The sequence below is a fragment of the Tachyglossus aculeatus genome, chromosome 1, assembly GCF_015852505.1.
Source record: "Tachyglossus aculeatus isolate mTacAcu1 chromosome 1, mTacAcu1.pri, whole genome shotgun sequence".
Classification (NCBI taxonomy): domain Eukaryota; kingdom Metazoa; phylum Chordata; class Mammalia; order Monotremata; family Tachyglossidae; genus Tachyglossus; species Tachyglossus aculeatus.
In genome coordinates, this window is record NC_052066.1 from 73,021,096 (window position 1) to 73,033,533 (window position 12,438).

Genomic DNA, 12,438 nt, shown 5'->3' on the forward strand with positions numbered 1-12,438 from the left:
AACACATTCCCTGCCCACAAGGACCTTACAGTCTAGAGGGAGAGAGAGAGATTAATCAATCAATCGTATTTATTGAGCGCTTACTGTGTGCAGAGCACTGTACTAAGAGCTTGGGAAGTACAAGTTGGCAACATATAGAGACAGTCCCAACCCAACAGTGGGCTCACAGTCTAAATATAGTAATATTATATATAATAATAATATATAATAATATTAATATAATTAATTTATAATTAATAATATATATTATATATAATATAAATATAAATAAATTACTGATATGTACCTAGGTGCCACGGGGCAGAGGGTGGAGTGAATAGAGAATACAGATCCCAACGCAAGGACAGTGTTGAAGGGAGTGGGAGAAGAGGAAATGAGAGCTTAATTGGGGAAGGTTTCTTGGAGGAGATGTGATTTTAATAAGGCTTTGAAGGTGGGGAGAGTGATTATCTGTTGGATATGTAGGTGGAAGGAGTTCCTGGTTTGTTCCCTTCCCTTGAGAAGCAGCATGGCCTAGTGGCAGGAGCCCGGGTTTGGGGGTCAGAGGACATGGGTTCTAATCCTGCTCTGCCACTTGTCTGCTGTATGACCTTGGCCAAGTCACTTGTACATATTTATTTTATTTCGTTTATATGTTTTGTTGTCTGTCTCCCCCTTCTAGACTGAGCCCTCTGTTGGGTAGGGACCGTCTCTATATGTTGCAAACTTGTACTTCCCAAGTGCTTAGTACAGTGCTCCGCACACAGTAGGCGCTCAATAAATACAATTGAATGAATGAATGAATGAACTTAAATTCTCTGTGCCTCAATTACCTCATCTGTAAAATGGGGATTAAGACTGTGAGCCCCACCTGGGACAACCTGATTACCTTATATCTACACCAGTGCTTAGAACAGTGCTTGGCACATAGTAAGAACTTAACAAATACTACTATTATTATTCTCTCTCCTGCAATATTTCATTCATTCATTCATTCAATCGTATTTATTGAGTGCTTACTGTGTGCAGAGCACTGTACTAAGCGCTTGGGAAGTACAAGTTGGCAACATAATAGAGACAGTCCCTATCCAACAACAAGTCCAACTTGTACTTCCCAAGCGCTTAGTACAGTGCTCTGCACACAGTAAGCGCTCAATAAATACGATTGAATGAATGAATAAATACGATTGAATGAATGAATGAACTGGCTTACAGTCTAGAAGGGGGAGACAGACAACAAAACAAAACATGTGGACAGGTGTCAAGTCATCAGAACAAAAAGAATTAGAGCAAAATGTGCATCATTAACAAAATAAATAGAATAGTAAATATGTACAAGTAAAATAAATAGAATAATAAATCCGTACTAACATATATACAGGTGCTGTGGGGAGGGGAAGGAGGTAGGGTGGGGCGATGGGGAGGAGGAGATATTTTTCCTCCTGGCTTTCATCTCCTTTTTACAGTGGATTTTCCTAGATCCTCCTCTAAACCCTGACTCTGTGCTCTGTTGTACTCACACAAGCATTTAGTACAGTGCACTGTAAATGCTCATTAAATGCCACTAATTGAATGAGCCTCTTTACTTGAAAAAGAAAAGTAGGATTTGATTACCCCCATCCCCAGCAAATTCCAATGATTCTCAGAAAAAGGCGGGTAATGGTGGAATACCAATAAAAACAGTACCTTTTCTCAGACTTTCAGTCTCTTGCCCATATTTAGCTTTCAGCTTGGCCTGTCAAACTGCAAGTCTCCCCCTCACAAATATATCTTCTTCCCTTTCCATCTTGCTTTCTGGAATGGCCATATATTTCTCCTCCTCTGGATGGGGGGCTCCAACTTCGGAAGAAACCCGGCTTTCCTTTCATTTGGTTTCAGGTTTCTTTTCACCCTTTAAATTTTGGGTGCCAAAATGGCATGCCAAACTGTGTTATTGAGCTTTGTACCCCGTGTTACAATGAGATTTTTTGCACAAGATAAAGGTCCAGATAAAATCTGTTGCCTCGAATTCTTTCAGCGAGATTGGAATTCATTTTGTTCCTATTTTGTTCACCTTCAGGGAATTTATGGACACCTCTTCTTGTGGATTGTCAGTAGGATCAATGCAGCAATTTTCAAGTTCCAGGATCCCAAAAATATGCGCAGGTCCATTGGATTACTAGATATTTTTGGCTTTGAAAACTTCCAAACCAACAGGTATGTTATTCCTGAATTGTTGACTTCAAAGAAACTGAAAAATAGAAACACTTGGCTACATTATTTTCCTAGTATGGTATTTGTTATATATCATTTTACCCCACAATTTGTCTATGCATGAGATGGAGCTAATGGTAATTTGAATAAAAATGATTAATGGATTCCCACATCTTTCTGAAAAATGCTGACATTTCCAGTCTCATTTTCTAGCTAATAAATAAGGAGTCTGTAACATGGACTTTCGCTGTATTTAGTTGGCAATGCTGGAAAGTGCTATCTTGGGTCTGTGTAGACCAAGAAGGTGTTTTGTGGGATCCTGGCTCGGCCACTTGTCTGCTGTGTGACCTTGGGAAAATCACTTCACTTCTCTGTGCCTCAGTTCCCTCAGCCGTAAAAGACTGTGAGCCCCACGTGGGACAGGGACTGTGTCCAACCTGATTTACTTGTATCCACCCCGGCATTTAGCACAGTGCCAGGCACATAGTAAGCGCTTAACGAATACCATAATTGTTATTAATATTATTATCTGTTTCACCTGCAGACTTCCTCATTAGCCTGGGAATTCCCATCACTGATGGTTGTGACAGCCCTTCATGCCTCCCTCTGTTCCGCATCCCCTCCCCACCCTCCATCACCACCATTTCTAACTCACCCATCAGTTTGCTAGGACTTTGGGAATTGCCATGAAGCCACCTTGGCCCCTAAGAGATAGAAGAGGCAGGGATTGAGGAAGAAGGGAAGTAGGAAAACCTAAAATGCTCTCTGCCAAACAGCCCGGGGTAGAAGTGTGGCTCAGTGGAAAGAGCCCGGGCTTTGGAGTCAGAGGTCATGGGTTCAAACCCCAACTCTGCCAATTGTCAGCTGTGTGACTTTGGGCAAGTCACTTAACTTCTCTGGGCCTCAGTGACCTCATCTGTAAAATGGGGATTAAGACTGTGAGCCCCCAGTGGGACAACCTGATCTCCTTGTAACCTCCCCAGCACTTAAAACAGTGCTTTTCATATAGTAAGTGCTTAATAAATGCCATTATTATTATTATTATGTGGACAGGTGTCAAGCCATCAGAATAAATAGAAGTAAAGCTAGATGCACATCATTAACAAAATAAATATAGTAAATATGTACAAGTAAAATAAATAGAGTAATAAATCTGTACAAACATATATACAGGTGCTGTTGGGACGGGAAGGAGGTAGGGTGAAGGGATGAAGAGGAGGAGAGGAAAAAGGGGGCTCAGTTTGGGAAGGGGTTCCTAGCGGAACTCAGAATGGTGGAGCTAGTGGAGTTAACATGTTCTAATGCCCGCCTGTATAGTTTTTCCCAGTGCTTAGCATAATGCTCTACACACAGTAAGCACTTAATAAATACTATCACTACTCTTTTGGGTGGTTGAATCACAGCTTGCTTATCTTCAGGTAAAAGGCTTGCTTTATAAAGCAAACAATGCACAGAAAGAGTCTACTAAATACCCAAGGATTATTATTTTTATAATGACATTTATTAAGCGCTTACTATGTGCAAAGCACTGTTCTAAGCACTGGGGAGGTTACAAGGTGATCAGGTTGTCCCACGGGGGGGCTCACAGACTTAACCCCCATTTTACAGATGATGGAACTGAGGCGCAGAGAAGTGACTTACCCAAGTCACACAGTTGACAATTGGTGGAGCTGGGATTTGAACCCGTGACCTCTGACTCCAAAGCCCGTGCTCTTTCCACTGAGCCACACTGCTTCTCTATAATAATAATAATAATATCATTATTGATATTAGGGCACATGGTGAGCCAAAACTGGCAGCTCCAGTGGTAGACCACAGGGCCAGAAGTCAGAAGCACGGGTCATGGGTTCTGATCTCAGCTCCGCCATTTGTCTGCTGTGTAATCTTGGGCAAGTCACTTCACTTCTCTCTGCCTAAATTCCCTCTTCTGTAAAATGGGGATTGAGACTGTGAGCTCCGTGTGGGATAGGGACTGTGTCCAATTTGATTTCCTTGAATCCACCCCAGCGGTTTAATACAGTGCATAGTGCACAGTAAGCACACAAAATCCAGGTCCCACATGGGGTTTACAGTCTAAGGGGAGGGAAAACAAAGATTTTATCCCCATTTATACAGCTGAGGAAATTGAGGAGGCACAGAGAAGTTAAGTGACCTGTGCAGAGCTGGAATTAGAATCTGTATCTCCTGCCTCAAAACTGTAAACTCATGGTGAGATTATTATTATTATTGCTGGAATTAGAATCTATATCTCCAGCCTCAAAACTGTAAACTCATGGTGAGATTATTATTATTATATTTGTAGCTGTTGTAGAGAAGCAGCACACAAAGTATTAGTTTACATGTCTGGGAATGTGGGTCAGTTGAATCTCATTTTGATACAGAGGGGAAGTTTCCCTATCTTTGTCCAACTGAAAAGCCACTGAAATGACCAGTGATGCCAGGACGTTAGACTGAAGGAATGTGGTATCATTGTGTAGGAACTTGGCAGCCATTCAGCCAAGAATGTGACCTAAAAAAAAAATTATTCGTTCATTCAGTCGTATTTATTGAGCGCTAATTGTGTGCAGAGCAGTGTACTAAGCCCTTGGAAAATACAATTTGGCAACAGATAGAGACAATCCCTACCCAACAACGGGCTCACAGTCTAGAAGGACTCAAGTCTTATCCAGTAAGACTCAAATTTATTGCTTTTCCTTTCTACTTCCCTTTTTTGGTTGTACATTTTATTCTAGAGTGAGCTTCGCATAAAAGTTGGGCTAAAAGTTGTGTGACTACTAATTTTAGTGAACTCTGTATTCTTCAGGAGAAGTAGTAGGGACTAATGGAAGGGCCTGGGAGATAATCAATGGTATTTATTGAGCGCTTGCTGTGTGCAGAACACTGTACTAAGCACCTGGAAGAGTACAATTCAACAGAGTTGGTAGACACCTTCCCTGCTCACCACGACTTTACAGTTTTGAGGCAGGGATCTGGGTTCTAATTCCAGCTCTGTGCCGGTCACTTAACTTCTCTGTGCCCCAGTTTCCATTTTGTTAATATGTTTTGTTTTGTTGTCCATGTTACATATGTATATATGTTTGTACATATTTATTACTCTATTTTACTTGTACATATCTATTCTATTAATTTTATTTTGTTAGTATGTTTTGTTTTGTTCTCTGTCTCCCCCTTTTAGACTGTGAGCCCACTGTTGGGTAGGGACTGTCTCTATATGTTGCCAACTTGTACTTCCCAAGCGCTTAGTACAGTGCTCTGCACACAGTAAGCGCTCAATAAATACGATTGATTGATTGTCTGTCTCCCCCTTCTAGACTGTGAGCTTGCTGTTGGGTAGGGCCCGTCTCTATATGTTGCCAACTTGTACTTCCCAAGCACTTAGTACAGTGCTCTGCGCACAGTAAGCACTCAGTAAATAATCAATCAATCAATCGTATTTATTGAGCGCTTACTATGAATGTAAGTGGGGATAGAATGTTTGCTTTCCCTCCTCTTAGACTGTAAACCCCATGTGGGGCAGGGACTTTGCCCAGTCGACTTTTCAATTCAATCAGTGATATCAATCAATCAATCAATCGTATTTATTGAGCGCTTACTGTGTGCAGAGCACTGTACCATATCGAGTGCTTACTATACGCAAAGCACTTTACTAAGTACTTGACAGAGTATCATACAGCAGAATTTGCAGACACGTTCCCTGCCTATAACAAGCTTACAGTTTAGAGGAACTTATTTTGGGCTTATAGAGAGATTATATTCACTCCAAGTGCATTGCTTGGCTCACCGACAGCACTTAACAAATACCACAGTCAGTATTATTATTTTATTATTCTCCTTGGGCAATATAGTATAGTCCTCTGCACACAGTGGGTGCCCATTTAATTTGATTCTCATACCCCAAAGCGGACTATGGAAGCTTGCTGTGGACAGGGAATGTCTACCAACTCTGTTGTAAATAATAATAATAATAATGGCATTTGTTAAGTGCTTACTATAATAATAATAATAATAATGGCATTTGTTAAGCACTTACTATAATAATAATAATGGCATTTATTAAGTGCTTACTGTGTGCAAAGCACTGTTCTAAGCGCTGAACTGTACTCTCCCAAGTGTTTAGTCTTCTAGACTAGTGTTTAGTCTTCTAGACTGTGAGCCCACTGTTGGGTAGGGACCGTCTCTATATGTTGCCAACTTGTACTTCCCAAGCGCTTAGTACAGTGCTCTGCACACAGTAAGCGCTCAATAAATACGATTGATTTAGTACAGTGCTCTGCACATAGTAAACACTCAATAAATATTATCAGTGATGATAAGGAGGTGATAATGGGGAGGGGGGCTGATAAATGTGAGTGGGTTTGATTAACTTTCTCTCCTCATTTATCCTGATTCCAGTGCTTTTGTTTTTGAACCACTGCCTTAACCCAGAAGCTAGAAACATGCCGTTCAATTATGAGAGTGATACTTCACTTCTGTACAATGCCTCCGGGAGATGACTTCCATGTGCAATTATATGGAGCGAAACCTCATTAATTCTCATTTTCCTAATACATCCAATCATTTTCCCAAATCTCTTCTCACTCCCACTCGTCAACCCCATACGAACTTTCAGGAGAGGCATGGTAGCAGAAGTGGACTGAATAAGTAAAAAGTAGCACCAAGATTTCAGGGCTTTCCTCTCCCCTTCGTCCCCCTCTCCATCCCCCCCATCTTACCTCCTTCCCTTCCCCACCGCACCTGTATATATGTATATATGTTTGTACATATTTATTACTCTATTTATTTTACTTGTACATATCTATTCTATTTATTTTGTTAGTATGTTTGGTTTTGTTCTCTGTCTCTCCCTTTTAGACTGTGAGCCCACTGTTGGGTAGGGACTGTCTCTATATGTTGCCAACTTGTACTTCCCAAGCCCTTAGGACAGTGCTCTGCACACAGTAAGCGCTCAATAAATACGATTGATCGATTGATTTGATGCTCGTGATTTCAGAGGAAAGTCCTGTGAATCCTAAACCATTGCTGAGGGGAGTCAGCTATTTGCCAGGAAAATGAATTTAGGGTACGGAAAATGAATTTAGGGTACTTAAGAGGCTTTGTTTGATGAGGTATTTGTCCGCTTCCTAGTCTAAAAAATTGGGCCATTATATTTGGTTTCTTGGACAATCAGATCAACTTCAGTTCCTAGTGTGAAAGCGAAAGTGACACCTAGAGGAATTCATTCATTCAATCGTATTTATTGAGCACTCACTGTGTGCAGAGCACTGTACTAAGCGCTTGGAAAATACAATTTGGCAACAAATAGAGACAATCCCTACCCAACATTGTTTTGTTGTCTGTCTCCCCCTTCTAGACTGTGAGCCCGTTATTGGGTAGGGACCGTCTCTTTATGTTGTTGACTTGTACATCCCAAGCGCTTAGTACAGTGCTCTGCACACAGTAAGCTCTCAATAAATACGATTGAATGAATGAATGAATGAATGGGAGAAATAACCTGATATCCTTGTGGTTTCCCCCCCTCCCCAAACCCCACAAAAAAAACCCAGTTTTGAGCAGCTCTGCATCAACCTGGCCAATGAACATCTGCAGCAGTTCTTTGTCCACCACGTTTTCATGCTGGAGCAGGAAGAATATCAAACCGAGAATATTACCTGGGATTACATTGACTTCAATGACAACCGGCTGACCCTGGATGTAATTGCTGTCAAACCCATGAATATCTTCTCCCTGATTGACGAAGAAAGTAAATTCCCCCAGGTGGGTACACCCCATCCCAACTCCCCACCCTCTTTTTCCTGGTAAAAGAGTAATAGGCTACCCTCATTGCGAAGCAGCGTGGCTCAGTGGAAAGAGCCCGGGCTTTGGAGTCAGAGGTCGTGGGTTCAAATCCCACACCGCCGATTGTCAGCTGTGTGACTTTGGGCAAGTCACTTCACTTCTCTGTGCCTCAGTTACCTCATCTGTACTGTTGTATCAGCCCCCTCATTTAGTCTATCGCCTTCCTGCAGTGTCGCTTGGCACACATCTTTCCACCTCCAATTGCTACCCATCTCCCTCTCCATTGAGCAGAATATCCTTACCACAGCTTTCTCTTTCACACTGGCTTCTTCATCCGCTACTCCCGACCTTCCCTCACTCTTCATTCTCCAGAGCCTCCAACCCTTCATTCCAGACTGGAATTTCTTCCCCTCCAAAGATCCACCAGACCCCAGACCTCCCCATAGTCAGAGGCTTCCTAAAATCTCACCTCCCCCAAGAATTTGAGAACTACCCTGATTAATTCCCAACACCTCAGCAGCATGGCTCAGTGGAAAGAGCCCGGGCTTTGGAGTCAGAGGTCATAGGTTCGAATCCCGACTCCGCCACTTGTCAGCTGTGTGACTTTGGGCAAGTCGCTTCACTTCTCTGGGCCTCAGTTACCTCATCTGTAAAATGGGGATGAAGACTGTGAGCCCCCCGTGGGACAAAATGATCACCTTGAAACCTCCCCAGTGCTTAGAACGGTGCTTTGCACGTAGTAAGCACTTAATAAATGCCATCATTAAAATGAGGATTAAGACTGTGAGCCCCCACTGGGGCAACCTGATCACCTTGTAACCTCCCCAGCGCTTAGAACAGTGCTTTTCACATAGTAAGCGCTTAATAAATGCCATCATTATTGTTGTTGTTATTATCTGAGCACCTACTATCATCTCATATTTTTTAGTTTCTTCTTTCCTTGTGTGTCTGTCAATGAGCCCTTTGGGAATCAGGCCTCATATCTCAGTCTCATCTATGTATTCTTTCTCAGCATTTACCAAAGTGCTTTGCACATAGGCATTTAGTAAATGCCGTAGCCGCTACTGGGAGTCTGGAACTGCGTTGGTTGTGTTGCCCAATTTTAAACGTCACAGGTTTTAGATTAGCATCCATCCACCTTGGTATCAAACAAAAACTCCTCACCGTCAGCTTTAAGGCACTCAATCATCTTGCCCCCTCCTACCTCACCTCCCTACTCTCTCACTACAACCCAGCCCATAAATTCCATTCCTCTAATGGTAACCTTTTTATGGCACCTCGATTTCACCCATCTCACCGCCGACCTCTCGCCCATATCCTGCTTCTGGCCTCCTCATATCAGACAGATAATCGCTCTCCCCCACTTCAAGGCCTTATTGAAGGCACATCTCCTCCAAGAAGCCTTCCCTGACTGAGCCCTCCTCTCCTCTTCTCCCACTCCTTTCTGTGTCACCCTGACTTGCCCCCTTCATTCATCCTTCCTCCCACCCCCACAGCGCATATGTATGTATCTGTAATTTATTTATTTATGTTTATTAACGGCTGTCACCCTCTCTAGACTGTGAGCTCATTGAGGGCAGGGAATGTGTCTGTCATTATATTGCAATCTCCCAAGCGCTTAGAACAGTGCTTTGCATGTAGTTCACGCTCAATAAATTCGATTGAATGAATGAATCAGCACGTATTGGTAATAGGAAGAACACAGATTCATTCATTCAATCATATTTATTGAGCGCTTACTGTGTGCACAGCACTGTACTAAGCACTTGGGAAGTACAGGTTGGCAACATATAGAGATGGTCCCTACCCAACAACGGGCTCACAGTCTAGGATTCGTGGAATCCTTATTCAATATGAGTCCTTAATGTCACTTTAGCCAAGTGTTTCAATACATTCCTCCACCAAACTGCTTTACCAGAGCAGCTGAATTTGCAGAAATCAATTTCTCATTTTTTCTTCCACTGCCTATCTTTTGATGGAAAGAAGGAGATTAGGGGATTCTTTCATTCATCCAGCAGGATTGGTTAACAGTCCCCTTTTCCAAAAAGCTTGCAAACTAATGGTAAGAGAGGCAGACATAAATTGAGCATAATACCATGGGCTCAGGAAAATAGATATAAATCTACTAGTAGCAAAAGTATTGAAAAATGAAATGAATGTAGATTTATGTAAATGTTCCCCTACTCCCTTCTGCATTTGTGCCCTTTATTCACCCTTCCCTCAGCTCCACATCACTTATGTACACGTCCATAATTTTTTTATTTATATTAATGCTTGCCTCCCCCTATAGAGAAGCAGTGTGGCTCAGTGGAAAGAGCCCGGGCTTTGGAGTCAGAGGTCATGGGTTCTAATCCCAGCTCCGTCAATTGTCAGCTGTGTGACTTTGGGCAACTCACTTAACTTCTCTGGGCCTCAGTTACCTTATAACTTTATAATATAACTTATAATTTTATAATACCTTATAATAATACCTTATAATTTTATAATATACCTTAAATGAGGATTATGACTGTGAGCCCCCCATGGGACAACCTGATCACCTTGTAACCTCCCCAGCGCTTAGAACAGTCCTTCTAGACTGTGAACCCACTGTTGGGTAGGGACCGTCTCTATATGTTGCCAACTTGTACTTCCCAAGCGCTTAGTACAGTGCTCTGCACACAGTAAGCGCTCAATAAATACGATTGATTGATTGCTTTGCACATAGTAAGCGCTTAATAAATGCCATCATTATTATGTACTGGAAGCTCACTGTGTGCAGGGAACATGTCTATCAACTCGTAGTGTATTCTCCCAAGTGCTTAATATAGTGCTCCGCACATAGTAAGTGCTTAATGAAAATAATAGATTGCTATGTACTGAGGGTGGTTATTGAGATAACAACACTGGGGGAATGTCTTCTATTCAGTCATTTATTGAGTACTGTATTTATTTATTTTACTTGTACATATCTATTCTATTTATTCTATTAATATGTTTGGTTTTGTTCTCTGTCTTCCCCTTTTAGACTGTGAGCCCACTGTTGGGTAGGGACTGTCTGTATATGTTGCCAACTTGTACTTCCCAAGTGCTTAGTACAGTGCTCTGCACACAGTAAGCGCTCAATAAATACGATTGATTGATTGATTGAGTGCCAACTATGTGAAGAGCACTGTACTAATCACTGGGAGAGTACAATATAACAGAATTGGTAATCAGTGGTGTGGAGCAGGGAAATAGTGTAGCTTAGTGGATAGACCACAAGCCTGAGAGTCGGAAGGTCATGGGTTCTAATCCTGGCTCCCCCACATGTCTGCTGTGTGACCTTGGGCAAGTCACTTAACTTTTCTGTGCCTCATTCATTCAGTCGTGTTTATTGAGCTCTTACTGTGTGCAGAGCACTGTACGAAGCCTCAGTTGCCTCATCTGTAAAATGGGGATTAAAAGTGGGAGTCCCAGTGTGGGACAGGCACTGTGTCCAACCTGATTAATTTGTATCTACCCCAGTGCTTAGTTCAGTGCTTGGCACACAGTAAATGTGAGCCCGCTGTTGGGTAGGGACCGTCTCTATATGTTGCCAATTTATACTTCCCAAGTACTTAGTACAGTGCTGTGCACACAGTAAGTGCCCAATAAATATGATTGAATGAATGAACAAGTACCATTATTATTATTACTGTGTACAGACCACTAAGCACTTGGAAGGGTACAATACAACACAGTTGGTAGACACATTTCGTGCCCGCAGTGAGCTTACATCTAGAGGCAAAGACAAAAAGTATTAATATAATAAATATAAATGAATCAATAATTAATATAAATGAATTGATAAATAGCATTCGTTATTGGTATTATTGCAATACTAATTATAAATATGATTATTATATTAATTATATTATGTTATATTAATATAAATAAATAAACAATGCTATTCATTATTGGTATTGTTATCATACTAATTGGTATTAAAAATATAAGATTTTTAATATGATATAAATATCCATTCGTTCATTCAATCATATTTATTGAGCGCTTACTTGGTGAAGAGCACTGTACTAAGCGCTTGGGAAGTACAAGTTGGCAACATATAGAGACGGTCCCTACCCAACAGTGGGCTCACAGTCTAGATACATACATACATAACTTATGTACATAATACATAACTTATGACTTAGATACATACATAAGTGCTGTGTAGGTGAGGTTAGGGTAAATACCAAAAGCCCAAAGGTCATAGATCCAAACAGACCCATTTCCCGCACACAAGGCGCTTGCAGTCTAAAGGTTGAGTTTATTAGTTGGGCAACACTTCCTCAAAATGAAATGGAGGAAAGGTGGGTATTAGGAAGAAGGAAGCATAGAAGCAAGAGCCCTGGATGATTAACCCCTCTGAAAGTTTCACCCTCTTCATCCCTAAAGAACTCCTGGGGGTGTCAAATGAAGATGAAGGAAGTTAGAATTTCATATTTCTCGTAGTATGAAAGGCAGAGGCGGGATGTGATGAGGAAATCT

General features: G+C 41.6%; 1 protein-coding gene across 1 annotated transcript in view; it reads left to right on the forward strand.

The window, feature by feature from the left end:
- The window catches only part of MYO7B (myosin VIIB), a 198,830-nt gene that overhangs the window by 38,369 nt on the left and 148,023 nt on the right, over window positions 1-12,438 (forward strand). The window contains exons 11-12 of the mRNA XM_038750824.1: window positions 2,039-2,175; window positions 7,716-7,926. Of these exons, the coding sequence (XP_038606752.1) occupies window positions 2,039-2,175; window positions 7,716-7,926 (348 nt within the window). The remainder of the gene's footprint in view (window positions 1-2,038; window positions 2,176-7,715; window positions 7,927-12,438) is intronic.